This window comes from Dermacentor variabilis, chromosome 6 (genome assembly GCF_050947875.1).
Source record: "Dermacentor variabilis isolate Ectoservices chromosome 6, ASM5094787v1, whole genome shotgun sequence".
Taxonomy (NCBI): Eukaryota; Metazoa; Arthropoda; class Arachnida; order Ixodida; family Ixodidae; genus Dermacentor; species Dermacentor variabilis.
In genome coordinates this window covers 141155196-141173464 of record NC_134573.1, presented here as the reverse complement: position 1 = coordinate 141173464, position 18269 = coordinate 141155196, and the positions used below count along the sequence as shown (strand labels likewise).

Genomic DNA, 18269 nt, shown 5'->3' with positions numbered 1-18269 from the left:
GGGAAACCTTTAGATTCAGTGCAATGTAGCTGCAACCGGCAAAATGAGATAATGCTGTCTTCTTTACCTTTACTCTGTGTGCAGTCTGAAATCGGATTTGGGAAGATGGAGACCTACACGAAGTTGGACAAGCTTGGGGAGGTAAGAGCAGCAGGATCCCCTTTATGTTGCATGCACGCCTATGTTTGTGTGTCCCAGCATTTGCCTGCCGTATCTGGCATGCGCTTCCATAGTAGCCCAATTCTGTGAAATGCATGTGTGTGCTCGTTTTTTTCAGTGGCTGTAATACAGTCGAACGCTTCCATAATGAAGGATTGATTAGGCCCCAGTCAAATTCCGATCTTTAATATGTATTGGGAACACCTCTACAACAAAGACCACTACAACAACAAATTTGCCTGTACAGTGAAGAAATTTAGGCACCCCCGAGGGCTAATTTCTCGCTTTACAACGAAGGCCTTGTAGCGGTGGCTCTACTGCCCTCTGCCGATGTCATAAGTTTGCACTCTACGCTAATGCTAACAGCAGCACTAGCGACATGCCTAAATAGCTTGCTGATACTAGAAGTAGTCCTACTGTACTGCTCTAGGAATCACTCAGCTCGTACACTGCTTGTTGTAGCGTAACAGATGGTGCAACGACTGAGGAACGCATTGTAGTTGATGACGTGATGTAATCGTAACTGACTGCCAGTGATGTCTTCGAAGCCATCTAAGGCAGAAAGTACGTGCAGGTCAACGAAACCAACAGTGATGAAGACCCTGTAAATGAACCAAGGGTTTTGACGGCATGTGAGGCGACAGTGGCGTTCAACGATCTGCAGCTTCATTTTGTGCAGCTCCTGCGTTTCGCCATGGAGCATGCAGTGAACCACGGTGCAATAAAATTGACTGCAGTCGTGCATTCTATCAAAGTGCGTACAAAAAGATTAGCGACTTGGTTCACGAAGTCTCCCTTGAATTCATGTTATATAGTTTTTGTTGTTGAATATGCTTATTAGCCTTTAATTGAAGTGATCTGCCTAATGAAGAATTTCAGTGGTCCAGCGAACTTAGTTATAAAGACATTTAACTGTGTCTCTAATATTGGGGGCTTTTAATGACTGCTTTGACTGCCCTCCCGTTTGATGCTAGGTGTAGGGGTAATGGGACTCCAGGGGTTCAACCATGCAGCGTTGTTAAATCAGATTCTTGTTGAAATTCTACGATGAAGTTGGCATTGGTTGTCAGTGTGCCCTGTGTCTGCTCTGAGGAATGCGCTTGACTGCACTGCAAGTGTAATTGGTGTGTTTTGGTGGTAGGATTGACTTGAAAGATTGACACCCATTTTTGTTTTCTTTTCTTTTTCTTCTGGCCTGCAGGGGACCTACGCCATGGTGTTCAAGGGCAAGAGCCGGCTGACGGACAATTTGGTGGCCCTCAAGGAGATTCGGCTAGAGCACGAGGAGGGGGCACCCTGTACTGCCATTAGAGAAGGTGGGTGGGGGTCATTAGAGGCTTCGGTTATCACTGTTTCGCAGCGTTAGCTATGTTATGTCACCCCCTGTTGCGCTATGTGGCAGCTCCTGCACCAATAACAGAACAGATTGACTTGCTTTGGGTTAGATGCAAGGCTAAGAGACGTGACGATGGTGTGGGTTAGAGAGAAAATTAGTATAGCCACTATTGTAGTTGAGAGTAAGAGGAAGAAATGGGGGGGGGGGGGGAGAGTTCGGTTAGGGTAGGACGCATAATGTGCAAAGCTGATAGCAGGTAGCTTATTGGAGTAACAATGGATCTCTAATGAGAGAAGTGCTGCCAAGGACAGCAAAGGATAATGCAGTTTCAAGAGACGAGGAAATGATGATAATGATGATCTTGGACAAAATGTCAAGTCTAGCAGTGCCGGTTTCAATGTTTTTTTAATCTACCAGTATTGTTTCTGCGCTTTCATTGTCATGCTGCAAAAGGTCTTTTCTTTTTTGTTGTTGTCTGCAATTGTGAACAAAAAATATGGTTCTGGGAAATTTGTTGCTTAATAAGTTGAGACTTCCACTTACTGTCGCAATTCATTGCAGTAAAGGTTACAGCTGACGATAGCCCCTGCTACGGTGGCAGCATGGCAATGCTTGCAGTGGAATCAGTCTTAAGAGCGGTACTCTCGCATAAGGGCTAATCCTGCTCGTTGAAGTGTCTTTCAGTTGAACTGTATAATTGTTAGAAGTGACTCATTAAAATGTAGGATTTCAATGTCACCATAAATGTATAATCTTTTTACTGCGTTGGCCACTATGAGCTCTTTCATTGGTGAATTTAGCGTCTGGTTTCATTAGGCAATAAACACTTGGCATCTCAAAAATAAAAATAAATAAACCAAGGTAGCCTATCATCGGTGTTCGGACTGAACGCTTCCGGTAAAAACATGCCAATAGAAAACATACCATTATATCCTAGTGCTCAATGCTTAGCATATGATGAAAATAGAAGCAAAAATTCAGGGATGTTCCATACGTTCATGGCACATACCTTTAGACACTCACGGGCAGAATAATTGTAAAAGCTCTTGTGCTTTAAGACAGCGAGCCGAGTTGCTGGGCTGTTGTCATGCCGACCAGAACCAATAGTCGAATGGTCGCATTACTGTGACATGCTGAACTAGTGATCTGAAGTTTATCTTTGTGTAGCTTATAAATTTGAGTCTTCAAATTGTTATCTACTGTGACTGAGTAGACATTTTGCCGTTATTAAATGATCTCATGACTTGTCTCATAGTTTAACCAGGTTGAGAGCCATCTACACTGCAGAACTTGTGTTCCCATTCTTGCACGCTTCTGATCACCTTTTGCGTTTTTGTCATTGCAGTTTCACTCCTGAAGGATTTGAAGCACAACAACATAGTTACTCTACACGACATAGTTCATACAGAAAAATCTCTCACTCTCGTCTTCGAATACTTGGTGAGTGCTGCTAGGCCATGCTGGATTCAAGTGCCCCCTGCGCGTTCTTTCAGAATGACTATGTTGCATGCACGCTGCGTTTTTCTAACTGTGATGATTTCGTTTCGTCTTTGCAGGAAAAAGACTTGAAGCAGTATATGGATGACTGTGGAAACTTCCTCTCAATGAATACTGTAAAAGTAAGCGCATTATTTATGGATTATAGGTCTAGTATTGCGAGTATTGCAGGTGCGAGTCCATGCCTGTTGGTTCCTCACTGTAGTTATGAGCAGTCTTTGACTTCGCGACAGTTCTTCTGAGCATCCTGTGCGTTGGCCAGTTTGCAACATCAAAATAGTCATAGAAACATGCATGCTTGAGCTGGTTGGCTTATGACTTGAGCACGAACAACAGCACGGTGGACAGAAAATAGTGGCGTGCTGTTTGTCAGCGCCGTTGCCCGTCCCTTCATGGCGTCCTGTTTATCACACGGTTTTCCTGCCCAAGTCACGAAAGTACCACATTTACCCAAATAAAGCCCTGCCCTCTTGTAAGGTTTCCCCCGTTCCCCACTCTGGAGCGAAAAAATTGTAAAGAAAAAAAAAACTTCACTAAGAAGCATGCATCCAACCGCAAGTGCGGCCTGCGAGATTTCACTGGCATGATGTAGCAATTTTAGAGGTCACGCTCGTGTGCTGGTAAATTACAGCAAGTCTCTGCTACTGGCGCTATTTACTGGTGTGCCAACGACGGTATCGTCATTGTCACTGTCACTGTATCCCGCTGGGTTGCAGTCATGCAGCATACATTAAGCATGCTTCAACGGTAGCGCCTGCCTGGAGGCACACCGTTTAGCAGGTTTAGCTGCACCATGGCTTCGGGCACGCTAAACCTTTCAAGTGGTGTGCACCAAGTCTAACTCAGTTATAATTTTTTTTTTGTTGCAAAAGGTGCCAAGAATGAGTCTGTCCCGTCTAGAGCACTCTAAGTGCCATTAACAAGCTGGGCTTGCCCACTTCATTTTAATGTACTGGTGAATTCCCCCTTTGTTATCAAGCTCTGAAGATTTCCTTCTACGTGCAGGCAGTCACAGTGATGGCAGTGATTATAGTGCAACGGACATGCCTCTAAATTGTACCTGTAGCGTTTAGGGGGTTGCCACAGAAGTGAAATACCATCACTCTGAAATGTACATAGTTCTCATTATTTAGCATTTTCAGGCACTGATTGCGAGTTCACAAAGCACGTGTTATAAATATTTTGAATCTGCAAAGGATTTGCTATCCGAATGGGCAATAAAAGAACATTTTCTGAATGTTCTTTTGGACTTTTCGTCAGCAAGTGTGCGCATTAATTTTGAATGTGTGGTGTGCGGTTTCATTCGAGGCTGTAAGGTGATGCAAAGTGTTGGGCATCTTGAAGAATAACGAATAGCTTTGGCAGAGCACTAATGAGGCAACCTTGTCAAACAATGAGACAAGTGGAAGCGAAGGGGACGACTGAATAGAAGTTCTCAGTCGACCACTAGTAGTTGTGTTATTCTTCACAGGCAGCCTGCCTCATGCAAAGGCTACATCCGGTAAAGAAGAATAGGGGAGAAAGCAAGGCCTTGCACAGGTGAACGCAGTAACACTGACAGCAAAATTGCCCATCCACAAGTTTGTTTCACTGCTTCTGGTTCTGCTGGTGTAGCCAGTCTGTGCCCAATAAAATGGTTCCAAGATGTTATTCATTGTGCCATATGTTTTACACTAATTGTTAACTCGCCAATCTTAGGGCTACGTAAGATTTAGTTAGATGATCTAGATTACTTAAACCTTGGAGGTCTCCTCAAGACCCTGCACAAGAATTCTGCAGTTTGGACAGACTTTAGATGCTTAGACCAGTAACAAAGCATCCAGACTCTGGAATTTTTTTTTATTCGCTGGTCCCTGGTGGATGCGAGCCTGTGGCTTGTTTTTGAGGAGAAGGCACCCTCGAAACATGGCCATCCTCATTGAAACGTGCTTTCTCCTTCATGTTGTCACTGTTACTGTGATTGTGATGGTATGAAACAGTAAAAATTGTTCTAAGCATCCTTAGACCAGTGTTAACTGCCGACTATTCCACCCCCTCACTTAATGATAACCTGACATTGCTTGATGGCTCGCTTTTGTCGTGCAGTGCTTTCTGTTCCAGCTATTGCGCGGCCTGGCGTACTGTCATGGGCGGCGCATCCTTCACCGGGACCTCAAGCCACAGAACCTGCTCATCAATGAGCGGGGAGAGCTCAAGCTAGCCGACTTCGGTCTGGCGCGAGCCAAGTCGGTGCCCATCAAGACCTTCTCAAACGAGGTGGTCACCCTGTGGTATCGGCCACCAGATGTCCTCCTGGGCTCCACCGACTACTCCACCTCCATCGACATGTGGTGCGTCTTGGTCACTCGCACACTTGCTTGACTTCCCGCGGATAAAACTGTGCATGAAGCAACAGCACAACAACGAAGATACAAGTACACATTACTTGCTCTACTTGCAAGTAGCCTGCAAGCTTATTGCTCTTTTGGGGCAGTCTGTATTGGCACAGTAAAAAATTAAAATGTGTGAAGACCAACATCTGTACCTGTACTCACCATCTTTAAGATAAATCAAGGTTTCACACACATACTGAAGGTGCCAAGCTGTTCGTGATCACACATTCAATAAATAAATAAATAAATAAATAAATAAATAAATAAATTTGGACAATGAGAATGAGAAAAACCGGAACAGGCACTGCCACTGTCACAGAGAACTGGGATTTTCCTTTCATCTGGTGGAGTCATCGTATTTTGACACATCTGTTGCCCACCCTCGAAATCTCCATTGTTGATGATGGCTGAGCATTTATTACAATTTACATTTGCAGACACGGCAGGCATGCCAAGGTGCATACTTGCCCAGATCCTTGCCATACCTTGACTCAAAACTTAGCTGTGTGAGAATGCTCATTTTAGGTTATCATTATGGGCGTTGAATATTTGGAAATTTTGAAATCCATCAAGTACTGTATTTTGTATATCCTAATTCAATTTGAAGACTAGGTATTGGAAAATATTCGAATATTTACTAGAAAAGGAATATTGAAAATGAATAAAATATATTGCTGGCCGTGCGGGTGCAGACACGCTTCCTTGTGTGTGTTTCTAAGAACATGTGCCCGATATTGTGCCGAATATTGGGATGATTTTGTGCTGCTGGAGGAATCTAGCGCATAAAGTACGCTCAGCCACTGGACAGCCAAGCGTTGTGGGAATGCCAACATCGGTGGCAAGGGCCGCAGGTTTGTGATTAGTGGGGGCACCCTTGGGCTGCAATGAGAATCGATGGGGGCAACAGCACAAATGAAATGAACTGCAATAAGCATGCTGTTTCCAGGAGTAAGGGTCCACTGGTCCGATCTACAACAGGAATGCCAACTTTATTGCTGTGTTAACGTCACACCTTTTGATAATATGGGGTCTAATGTTCCAGCAGATTTCGTCTATGCAGTGTTGCAGTTTAGGGATGTTTTGTTGTCGAGAGATACAAAATGCATTGAATCCTGTGGGTGGCTGCCAGGTATATGAAAATATTTTGTAGTGGCGAGAATTTCATTATCTTCGGCTTTCGCTAACATGGAGTTCGGCTGTATGTCTGTGTCCATTATATTGTGGCAGGTTAGGTGGCACACTGGAGAGGACAGTGAATTGACCGGCGCATGATAATGGGGCTGTATAGGAAGGGGAGGTTCAACTGTAGTTTGAAAGGTTGCCCTGGCAGCCATAGCATTGCTTGCTCTGTTTAAGTGCAGTGTAGTTTAGAAAATATTATGAGTGTTAATGCTTGTCCTTGCTTCGATGCTCAGGGGCGTCGGTTGCATCTTCTACGAGATGGCGAGCGGGCGGCCACTTTTCCCTGGCTCTACGGTGGAGGATGAGCTGCACCTCATCTTCCGCACGCTTGGCACTCCTACAGAAACCACGTGGCCAGGCATTGAGTCTCGATCCGAGTTCCTGGCCTACCGCTTTCCCCGCTACACGCCCGAGAACTTGGGCTCCAAGGTGCCACGCATTGGAGCGCCCGGCGTGTCCCTCCTGCTCGAATTCCTCAAGGTACACTTTACCGAAGCGGCTGCCTCGGCCTACGCTGACGTTACCTGCCCGTCATCTCCTTGTCAATGCCCTTCTTGAAAGTTACCCTTGATTACCCCCTAGTGTTAGACATAAGAACCAGCTTACTGTGGCCACAATGGGCTTTTCCCTGCTTTGCGAGAATTGTATGTGACAGTAAGTCGGTGGCTTTGGGCTTCTGCTTCTCGGTGTGGAATCAAATGTTTCATTCCCGACTATGGGGACAACATTTTGACTGTGACAGGATCGAGAATATTAATGCGGGAGGGTTAACGGCCCCGTGTCACAGAAAATCCGGTGTCGGCATCCGGCATCGAATGTCGTTTCGGCGAAAAGATTGTAGAATTACCCATACACAGGCCCTCCATGTGGCACAAGGAAGCTGCTGAATTAATTGAATTTCTCAAGCTGAAATACTTGGAAAAATCATAAAGCATGACTTACACACAACCTACAGACGTGATAGCATCAGATCGTAATTTGACTCTATGAGAAAACACAATTCTGTTAGGTGAAAACTCAAACTCCAGTGTTTCTACCATTCCTAGAACGGCCACGGCATCCGCCATTTGCGTGTGCCGTCGCACGAGTATCTCGGGGTCCACGGTGCAGCGCGCTTGGTTCCTTGCAATACCTCCAGATGGCGCTCGCCTCCGCCGCATTGTGGCCCGCGCAAGAGGCCGCGTTTCTACCAGAATGCCCACTTTCGTGCATAACGTTTGCGGCCTACGTTTCCCGGTAAACATTACAGTTACATATGCTCCAGTTGCTGGGATGTGTGAGAAGCAGTCAAGGATCTTTGAATGCTATCGCATTCTGCTCTTAAAGGCGAAGCTCAGGCGTCCTCAATTTTTTTTGTGTACTGAAATTTAGGTGTTTATCAGAAAAACCCTGATAGTCAAAATTAATCCCATTCCTCCCACAACGGCATTCCTTATAGGCGAATTACGGCTTTGGCATATAGAAATTCAGGAAGTATTATTATTATTATCATCATTTATATTGAAACATTCAGAGAGGCACATATGTCTGTTCGCTAATTGGCCAATCAGTCAGTTTTCTGGGCACTCATCATATTTTTCAATGATGAATGCAGAGATGCAATGGCATAAAGACATGCCATCCATTGACAAGAATAGTCTGCTATGTTGGTACTGATGTGTCCCATAAAAGTGTGCTCCACTCGTCGTTTATTAGGCTGCCGCGACGCTGTTAGGGTCAAGTGTTGCCATTGGTTCACATGCTGGCACTTGCTTCACGCCATGCTCACACATACGTAAGTTTCTTAATGTCCCCACAAGCACAAATTCAACAGCAAGCCGAACTTAGTCAGGCGCCAGGGTATGATTAACACAGTAAAGATTTTTTTGCGCTGCTTCTGAATAAGTTTTTATTGCGCAAGCTGACCAAGTGAACACGTAATGTGCAGAGACATTCAGAATCAGAATCAGAATCGGTTTTTATTGAGATTGTTGTCCTAGTTGAACCATGCAGGTAATATTGTTCATATTAACCTGCATTGTATTCTGTTAAATGAAAGAGGGAAGTGCCTAGCCTTTAATAAAAGCAGTTCTAGGAGGAAAAACTTATCTTTGGAGGTTCGACTATTGCATTGTTTTCTACAGTGCGAAAATGTTTTTTGCTGCATATGGCACCCTCCAAAATGAATATATAGTACTGTCTTCTCCTCTCAGCTTGCTGCGATGCTTACGGGTACTTGAGTCCTGAATTTCTCCACTTATGACATGTAAAAATGTTGATGTGTGATTGCTTTCTTAACTTTTGGAACTACGTTAAAAGAAACAGCAAGAATCCACACATCGCTGTGTGTCATGTGAATTTGGAATCTTGGTGTTGCAGTGATGAGTTCATTAACATATTATAAGGTTGTGTTAAATGCGGCAGGCTTTGTGCAAAGGTTGATTTTATGGATTTCTTTTAATGTTGCTTTGTTCATCTTTTCCCCTCACCCAGTTTGAACCAAAGATGAGGATATCGGCAAAAGATGCAATGAGGCATTCTTACTTTGACAGCTTGGGGCCAAATGTTCACAAACTTCCAGACAGTAAGTAGACACTTTTCTTTCACAACATTGATGACATTGTAAACTAGCACGACCTGCATGCTGCCTTGCATACTCATTTTTCACTACTCATTTCGCTGACGCTTCGAGGGTTGTGAAATGTAGAGCAGTGTGCAAGCCATGCCTGCGCAAGCAAATCAATAGATACTACTAACAGTTACAGTGGTTTGTTGAACAGGACCAACTCCCACGGGTGTGTACTGGTTAGTGAGGTATGAGAGGCAAGCATGGCTGTACATCAAATTTCCGATTGCTCACCGAGAGATGTCCGTTGGCATTAGCGCAGTGCTTGTCACTGTAGCGTCATTCAAAGTGTTGGCGTTGGCTTTGTAGATCAAGGGCAGTTGTATATCAATTGCTGCATCCTGAGCCCAATGCAAAGATGCTTGTGTACTTGGATCAAAGCGCATAAAACTCTGGCGGTCGATTCAATGTGGGACTCACTCCACTGTGGCTCCCCGCGTTGCGTAGTGTGCAAGTTAGGGCGGTAAAACTTCATCAGTTATGTTTTTGACTATGACTAGTTATGTTTCAAGTCCGCAAAAGTCCCAGTCTTCGCTCACCTGGGCAACCACTGAATACATGAAGATAGTTATCCCTTTTGTGTGATATGCAAAAGTGTTTGCCCGGCACTCTGCCCGAAATAAGATAGACAGGAGCACCAACTTACCTGATAAGGCAGTCGTACTAGAGACCTTCCGATCCAAGCTTCGTGGAGCAACAGCCGTGCAGTAGGGGATGCCTGCGCCTTCTCGCATCGTCGACAACGCCATGAGCTCTCGGCTCTGCGATGGGCCTGTTGCACTTTTTCCTAGCAGCAGATAATGAACTGGCATACTTTAGTGACTCGCATTTAAACTGACCATGACACCAAATTTTCAAACTTGAAGTATGCATTGCATGATAAATGGTACGCATCCCCCAGCAAGCTGGCAAAATTATAGTGTATTCGGTGTGGTAGAAAATTTGTATTTCAGATTTTTTTTATGTCCTAGTTGAACCGTGCAGTAGTCTGGCAACACTAACTGGTGGCGAAACGAATCGCACCCTCAGCTATGGCTCCCTTGGAGTAATTGTAGCCAATCTCTGAGGCTGCGCTTTTGTGCACTGCGAGCACAGAAAGCGATTGCAGGAGCCAGAAATATGTCGTGATTGCCATGCGTTGTTTTGTTTTTGCATGCATTTCTCGACAATCAGCCCGAGATAGTTTCTGCAAACGTTTCCTGGTTTTTGCTGCTTTTATCATGCGAATGAAAGAATTGCGGGCACAGGTAAATGGCGACACCCTTGCTGCATGGTTTGGTGTCACAGCGTGCAAAGCAAGACGTCCAGTGTGGTTCCCGACTGTTTCGAAGCAGACAACACAGTGGTGGCCTCGCAGAGTTTTGGACATCGGACATTCCGTGCGGCAATTTCAAATTGTAATTTCCAACTAATGTGTGCTCTGTGAGCCCAGTTCCTTGTGTGTATAATCGTATTGGCTCCTCTACTCTCGGTTACAATGATAAACTGAGCATAGTTCAAGGACCTTGTGTCACGGCCCCGTTAACACGACCACTGTTTGTTTTAGCAATATCATGTTCTGGCTGGCTGACGAGCACCGTTTGTTCTCACGAGCGAGTAGATTTTTTTTTTTTCTTGTTGCACTGTCCGTATGGCAATGCGCGCATGTAGCTGCAACAGCTAACATGGAAAGAAAGGGAAGGAAGCATGTTACAAAGCTGCAAAGAAGAGAAAGCACTGTACAAAACAAGGCGCAAAGCCGTCGTCGGGAGATTAGCGAGACATGGCAAATGCGTGGCGCAATAGGCATGTTGACATGCCTGTTTATCTTCCTCTCTGACCTCTGCAACAGGCACAGAACATAAACAGGAGAGGAGACAAGTGTTCTTCTCACATGCTATTCTCCTTTTGCTTTCCTGATGTATCTCACGGACTTGCTCCCCACAACTCGGCGTTTCTCCGAGCTCACAGAGCAATAATTTACCTGGTCTTGCATCTTTCTACATTTGCAGCTGCTTCAATCTTCACAATACCCGGTGTACAACTGACTCGGGCAGCAAGTTAGTACCAGTACTTCAAATAGGTGTGTGTCTGCATTTTGGCCTGTTTTTCTAGCACTCTCTTACTTTTATTGCTCTTTTCTTTTATTTGTCTCTAAAGAGCATGCCAATTTAGTTACTGCACCGGAACTGGAGTGTGTGATTGCTGATGAGTAGCATAGTACGGTCACCAATTGCTGCGTGTTGAGTCATAAGCATGCTTACGTTTAAGACACAGTGTGATGCACATGTGCAAGACTGAATTGCCCAAGAATTTTTTTTATTTTTCTCTTTTGTTTCTTCTCCATTGCTTGCTGTGGGGCTAAGAGCACGTAGAATACCTTAAGCAAGTCTTTTACATGTCCTTTTACTAATACCTGTTTTACTACTGCTTTTGTACTTTATGAACAACTAGCACAAATTTGCTTGTAGAATCACTTGAAAAACCACATTACTTCACCTGAAAGCTAATATAGGTAAACATACATTACAAGCATACATTTTCATGATGCTTTGAGCCTTGCTTGAAGCTAACTGGTCGAAGTTACAGCAATTTTTTTATGAACTGAGCTTGCCAGTGGAAGTCCTTTCTTAGTTTGTGAAGTATGCACTATAGTTTTTACAAGCATACATTTTCATCATGCTTTGAGCCTTGCTTGAAGCTAACTGGTCGAAGTTACAGCAATTTTTTTATGAACTGAGCTTGCCAGTGGAAGTCCTTTCTTAGTTTGTGAAGTATGCACTATAGTTTGTCATCGCTCTAGTTGTTTACATGGTTAGGTTGACAGCAGCTCATCAAAAGTTGTTTTGGCACCTGTGGTGATGGTCGCAAATTTTTTCCCATGCTCGTTATTCTTTCAAGGACATGCAGTGGATTCTGTGATGTGAACCACACATCTTTAGGATAGATTAGGATATGTGGATTTTGTTAGGATGTTAGGAGTTCGTGTAGCCCACAGGTTGCAAGTCTATTTTCTCCGCTACTCTTTATATTCCTTTCCCCTCACCCATACAGCGCTGTGGAAATGCCATCTCACGAGAGGCAGTAACGGCACTGTACTTATCTCTTCAGTTTCTCTTTTAAAACCACTCAGACACGAGTTAGAAGTTAGTGGTAGAAATTAAATTTGTTTAAATGGCTTGATGTCTGATCTGCTATTTGAGTGGGTCTAAAAACCTGAATCTTCTTTTTCTTTCCCAGGTCTTCAATACGACCGCAACGCACCGTTGGTGTAACCAGAGCAGCTGCCGTTTGTCCGAACTTTCTGTTCGCCCACGTGCACACACACACTTATACCCTTTGCGTTGCTCCCACTCATCTGTCTACGGCACCCAAGGACGATAGGGTCGGTCGACAGCGGCTCCTAGTCATGCCCGGCCACGGCTCAACTCTCTTGTTCCTGGTGTTACTGCCCGACATCGCCAGTTCCCCTCCCGCACGCGCACACTTTTTTTTTTTGTCTCTCTTCGTCGCTCTCTTTATGTGCGTTGTCAGTGTTGACAGCTGTGATCAACATATCTCAATCGATCGCAGCCGTTTGTTGCGTCTCCTCTGTCGGCAAAACTGTAGCGCTACACTGCACTGTATGATGAACTACAGTCCGGTAGGGTATGAAAGAGAATGCCGGCCTCGCGTTGTGAAATAGTACGGTGTCAGCATGGACTTGGTGCACAAATGTGTACCGGATACCCACCTGCTGAAACGCTTGGCCTCATCGAGCACATATTATGCCCGTCACTGATGAAATGTCACACTTTCTTATAGGCTCGACGTTCTTTCTCATAGTATGTAACGCTGAATATTTTTATCCCTCCGCGCATCCATTTGCAGAGGAGGGAGTGGTGCGCCATTCTGCTCTCGCTACAAATTCGTCCATTCATTACCGAGAGGATACCTTTAGGCTCTGATTTGAGAACAGCTACGTTTCAGGGGTTTGAGGCTTGAGAAGCAGCAGGAAGGGGGGAAAATCTGCAAAGAAGTACGAAAGCAATTGTCCTTCCTGCTGTTCTTTATTTTGCTGCATTCCCTAAGGAAACTAAGTCCCGAAGGGTACCAGGTTTCCCGCACCCTTAGCTGTTGCTTAGCTTAGCTTGGTAGTGGAGGACAAATGAATAACCCTGTTTGAAGAGGATACAGCACCAGCCATTCTCGTCGCATTCATCCACCTGGAAACCCTCGTGATATCTATGCTGCCAAAATGAAGCCAACGCACAGTTTAGACAAGTTGAAAGGGCGACGCATGCGACAGACAGTTGTCTTGTTTCTGTGGCAGTTTATTGTCGGCACACTTCTAGTGGCATGAAAGCTTCATATTAGCAGTGTAGAGCAAAGAAAATATGCGTTCTTCGAGGTGGTCCATGAAAAAAGCATATAATAGCATGATCGAGAATATGATGCGAGGGCAATAAGGTTCTGTGAAGGCCAAGAAGTAATTGAACACCTGTAAACTTTCATAGCTGAAATGTAATGCGAGAAGGAAACTTGAGATACCAAAATCTGCCAGTCTGAGAAGAAACTTTTTATGTTGGAGTTTACGGTATTTGAAAGACGCACTGCAGATATTTATAATCCACTACATGGCCCTGTTTCATTTTCTTCTCATTTTTTTCCATTGATGTCGTTCTCATTCTTCACGTTGTAACGATGCCACGTTAATGCACCAGTTTCCTGTTCTTCTGACATACAAGGATTCTGCTGCGTGGGACGTTGATATTTATCACACACAGCTGTATGGATGGTTTTGCTTGTGTTGATTGCCTGGCTTGCAGAGCAGAGGTTATCACGATGTTACTTGTAAATCATTCAAGCGATAAATGGGCAGTCTTGAAAATCATGGGGCAGCATACTTGTGCCACTTTTGTTCACCTGTTTCATGCAATGAATAAGGAAGAAGGCTTGCCCTTCCACTCAAGAAAATCCGTCATTTTTGTCTCAAGCAAGTTTTTAACAGTGATCTCTACACTCCAAGCTTACAGAAGAGAGCACTAAAAAAAAAAGAACTTCTGGTTTGAGAATTTTGCATTTAGCCAATCCCTGACGTGGGAAAGTGGTGAATGTGGTCGAGGAGAGGCCATAGGCTTTGCCACGTTGCCACGGTGCTTTAATGTTTATTTTGTGCATTTTTATTGAGCAAGTTGAGACATGTACTGTTTAAATGCGCACAAAAGGCAACTATTAAGTCAAGCTTTAGCGATAGATTGATGCCAGAAAATTTCTAAGGTGTCATAATTACCGAGAACAGAGCTTCAGTGAGTGAGAAATTGAAGTAAATGTGGAATATGATTTGAGACTATGCCAGGACTATCCAGTACTAGTCCAGTGATGTAGGACCTCATTGGAATTGTGTCACTAAAGATCATGAGAATGTTATTGCAATGTGGCAAAAAACTAGCAAAATGAAGCTGGTCCAGACTACTTGGCATTCTGATACATGCGCAGAAGCTCAACCTGCCACAAGACCTCATAATCAGTGTGGTTTTATCGTGTAAAGTCCCAGAGTATGTTTTTTAACATTGCTTGCATAGCCACAGAAAGTTGCGCACTAGTGGTGCCACATAGGCGTGCTTCTAGAGGGCACAAATTGAGTTTGGCAGCCAGGTTGTGCTGGGAATGGTTTCCCTGGTTAAGGCATTTCCAGTGTAGGTCTCATTTACTGCTAGCAGCTAGCTTTTTGTCTCGTTTTACTCTGTTTGCTCGACTATTTTTTTATACTGCTCCTGCGTCTTCAATCTCTCTCCCTCTTGTGACCTTCTGCTCTCTTTCCAGCTAAACCTCGTTGCACAAGCTAGTCTCAGTCAATGTTCGTAAAGCCAAAACAAGCGCACATGTTGTTACGAAGGACAAATTTGTTGCAGCTTGCTGTGAGACGCGTACTGTCTATGCATGTTATCTAGAGGGGGTACTGCCGATACATCGTATTTGCTGGTCAACGTATGTGGGCATATGTGGGCTTCCTCACCGATATTTGAGAAATTTGCTCTTTCCATCGGAGTATCTCTCCGCACCTGCTTTTGTTGTGAGGGTAGGACTGACTACTGCTGCCATTGCCGCTGGTGCGTCCAAATTTCTCCATCTCTTAGCTGCTGTGGTTGTGATTGCACAGACGGTGCTCACAAGGGCTATTAATCGACCAATCTCGCTGCAAGTTTTACTGTGGCCACTGCTGTCGCAGGAGGTGCCGGTAGAGGTTGTCCTTGGCAGTGTGAATGGCAACTACAGTTTGAACTCCGTTACTTTTCCGAGATTTTCTCTCTGTGAAGGACTGCCACAAACTTTGGGGTGAAGGGGGGCAGAGGAAGTCGGGATAAGGATATCAGAATTATGCAGCCAGGGCAGGGCTGGTATGTGCGAGCCTCGTAGCCCATCGGTGAAATGCGTGTTATAGCTAGCCTCAACGTCAACTCGAGTTGCCTTGAGCTTATGTACAATGTGTAAGTGAGGACTACCAGCACTGTGGTGCTGGTAAGATGGGTGGGTGCGCAGCTGCCCTGAGCCCTGTAAAATCGGCTCTGTGGCAGTCGGTTACATTGTTAAAGGCCGAATTTGAGTGCAAGTACAATTTTGAAAGCACAGGTATAAGGAAATCAAGACAAACCTAAAGATAAAGGCAGGAGGGAAGATGACGTCGTTGTGCTGTGTACATGTTGCACGTGAGAAATGTGCAATTCTTTGAGAGCTTCAGAAGAAACTCTTTCTCAACCGTACTGCGCGCAGAGACTTAAAACTAGTGCATATAGAGTAGGCTTGCGTGTAGTACCATATAGCTTAACGTGTTATATCCTTCTTAGCCAGTCCCCGATGCTCAAGGGAAGACCCGCAACTATACGAGACATGTGCACCAGCACTCCATCAAAGTACGCAAACCGTGCACTGATTGCTGTGTCAAGTTGTCCAGTTCTGTCGGTGCTGACCAGAGAAAAAGTCCATCCATCTAACCATTTAAGGAGCTCACAATTTGCACCACCTGCATCTCCAGTACCCGACTCTCTCCCGTCCCCGCGTTTTTGACTTGTCGTTATATAGCCTGCATGCTTGTCTCGCACGCTTTTCTCGCACTCTAGCGAGTCGGCTGATGGTACTTATGGCTGACAAACTGGTTGAAGCGTAGCTTTGTGGCCACATTCGACACTGACTGCCCTCTCTAGACATTGAGACAAGCTTTCAAAATAACTGTGGAACAGTGTCCAACACAGTTTCTTGGAAATCGCTCAGTTTGTAATAATGGCAAAAGTGTTGCTGCTGCCCTAGGACTGGCACGCTTCCGATGGTGTTCTTCCCACTGTTGAGCTTAGTGTGTGTGTGTGTGTGTGTGAAATGGCGCGAACGGTGCAGGGGGCGCTGGTGCGAAAGGGAACACCCGATTACTGCTCGAACAATGGTTACTGCTAAGGTGCAAGTTTGTGTGTCAGTCGCTGACACATGCCAAGTAGTTCTTGTATCCAAGAACTTGTCACGTGGTACATTACCCACTTTTGCTCGAAAAAGCAAGGGACACTTGAAATCGGGCGTTCACTTTCACGTTGGTTTGCCTCGTACTTGTTACAAAGAAAAAGAGTGCCGAACATGCTGCAGTTTTGTAACCTCTTCTGCACATGCCACAGAGCTTCGTGTTTTTCCCCGAAAGTCTACAACACAACAAGTATTGCCTCAGAGTGTGTACGGGCTTGCAGTACAATTTCGCGCACAATGAAGGACCATACGCCTCTTTTGAGCAAGAGGGTGACGTCATGTTTGGTCTCAAAACTCTCTGGTTAAGCTTTCGCAGCCAGTGCTTTCTTTCTTTCTTTTTTTTTTTTGACTGACAGTACCGCAAGGAGCTGCGAGCGTCAGCTGTCTTGGCTCGTCTCGGCAGCCAGAGGTGCATGCCCACAGCCCAGTGTGATAAGTCGGAGGACCTGTACCTGGCCTGTTTCTATGACGATTGCTCAGATTTTTCAACGCTTTTGGGTGAGGTTGGAGGAGGAGACGAAGCTTTTGCGCATTGAGAGTGCGTGTGTGCCATAGGCAGGTTTGAAGTTTCTCATGGTAGTTTGCCGCGTCATCGCTTCACCAAGGAAGGGGAAAGGTGTTTGTCAAAGCTCTCTGAGGCATTCATTCCACAAGACTACTCGGTTCCGAAGCTCACCTCTCCACATGGTTGAAATGTCTTTGGATAGCTCTCCTTCCACTCTTCTTTTTTTTTTTTAAGCGTCGGAAACTGTGTTTTCTTGCGTGCATGCGTGTGGAGTGTGTTGCCTGAAGGCAAGAAAACATTGTGGGGCTGTTGTCGGAAACCACAACCGTGTGTACAAGAACATGTATTCTGCATCTCAGAACTTGTTGTCAAGCTGTTGTAAATAAAATTGTACATAAACATGCAATAGCAACATAGACAAATAAAAACATTGATCCAGACAATACTTGTGCTCATTTCGTGACTTCTTTGCTGACTGTTGCCGAATGCTGGGCGAATTTGTTCGCTGTCACCAAGCTGCTTTTTTCATCTTTTGGATCAGCAAGTGCTTTACCTGACAAGTTATTTAGCAAACAGTGCAGTAATATCGTGCAAAATTTCGGCACCAGCACAGTTTCTCGTAGAATGAAAATGACTTTTTTTTTATACGGTATTCTCTATTGATGCCAAGTTCTCCTTAGATGCAATACAAGCTACAATAAATCATATCAGGTGGCCCAGGTGTTCCACAGCCGTCGCCTAGTTTAAAGCGCCCGCTTCGGGTGCGGGAGGTTGTGGGTTCGATTCCCACTGCCGCCGGGCGCCCACTGGCTTAAATGGGGACAAGTGTACCCGTGCCTGGCGTTCGGCTTTCTTAAGGGGCGATACGCTTGGAAAAAGGAGCCTGCGCCCTGAATTCCCCTCGAAACCCTTACCCTCGTGAACACAACAAGGAGGAGGTTTGGACGGGAGCCCATGGCGACAATTTCCCCATATGGCACCCGAAATACACTTATTGAGGTGGGGACGCCTTCGAGTTGGGAACGAACACCCCTTTCTAAGCGTTGAGGTCCCATGATGGCTGAGCACCAGGTCGGAAGTGCGCTTGTACCTATCTTACTGGTAGGTAACCAACCGGCGGATGGGCCTCCCACAGGGCTTCCCCTT

General features: G+C 45.2%; 1 protein-coding gene across 7 annotated transcripts in view; it reads left to right on the top strand.

Annotated features, from left to right (window-relative positions):
• LOC142585349 (cyclin-dependent kinase 16-like) overlaps positions 1 to 14169 on the top strand; it is a 186321-nt gene extending 172152 nt beyond the window's left edge. For 6 of the 7 annotated variants that reach the window (XM_075696054.1, XM_075696057.1, XM_075696056.1 and 3 more), the window contains 9 exons: positions 85 to 141; positions 1361 to 1475; positions 2841 to 2935; positions 3052 to 3114; positions 5078 to 5322; positions 6780 to 7026; positions 9019 to 9109; positions 11143 to 11190; positions 12371 to 14169. In XM_075696054.1, the coding sequence (XP_075552169.1) occupies positions 85 to 141; positions 1361 to 1475; positions 2841 to 2935; positions 3052 to 3114; positions 5078 to 5322; positions 6780 to 7026; positions 9019 to 9109; positions 11143 to 11190; positions 12371 to 12405 (996 nt within the window). In that variant the 3' untranslated portion in view covers positions 12406 to 14169. Of the gene's footprint in view, positions 1 to 84; positions 142 to 1360; positions 1476 to 2840; positions 2936 to 3051; positions 3115 to 5077; positions 5323 to 6779; positions 7027 to 9018; positions 9110 to 11142; positions 11214 to 12370 lie in introns of all 7 variants that reach the window. The other variant, XM_075696058.1, reaches the window with a different exon arrangement.
• Positions 14170 to 18269: the final 4100 nt, after the last annotated feature.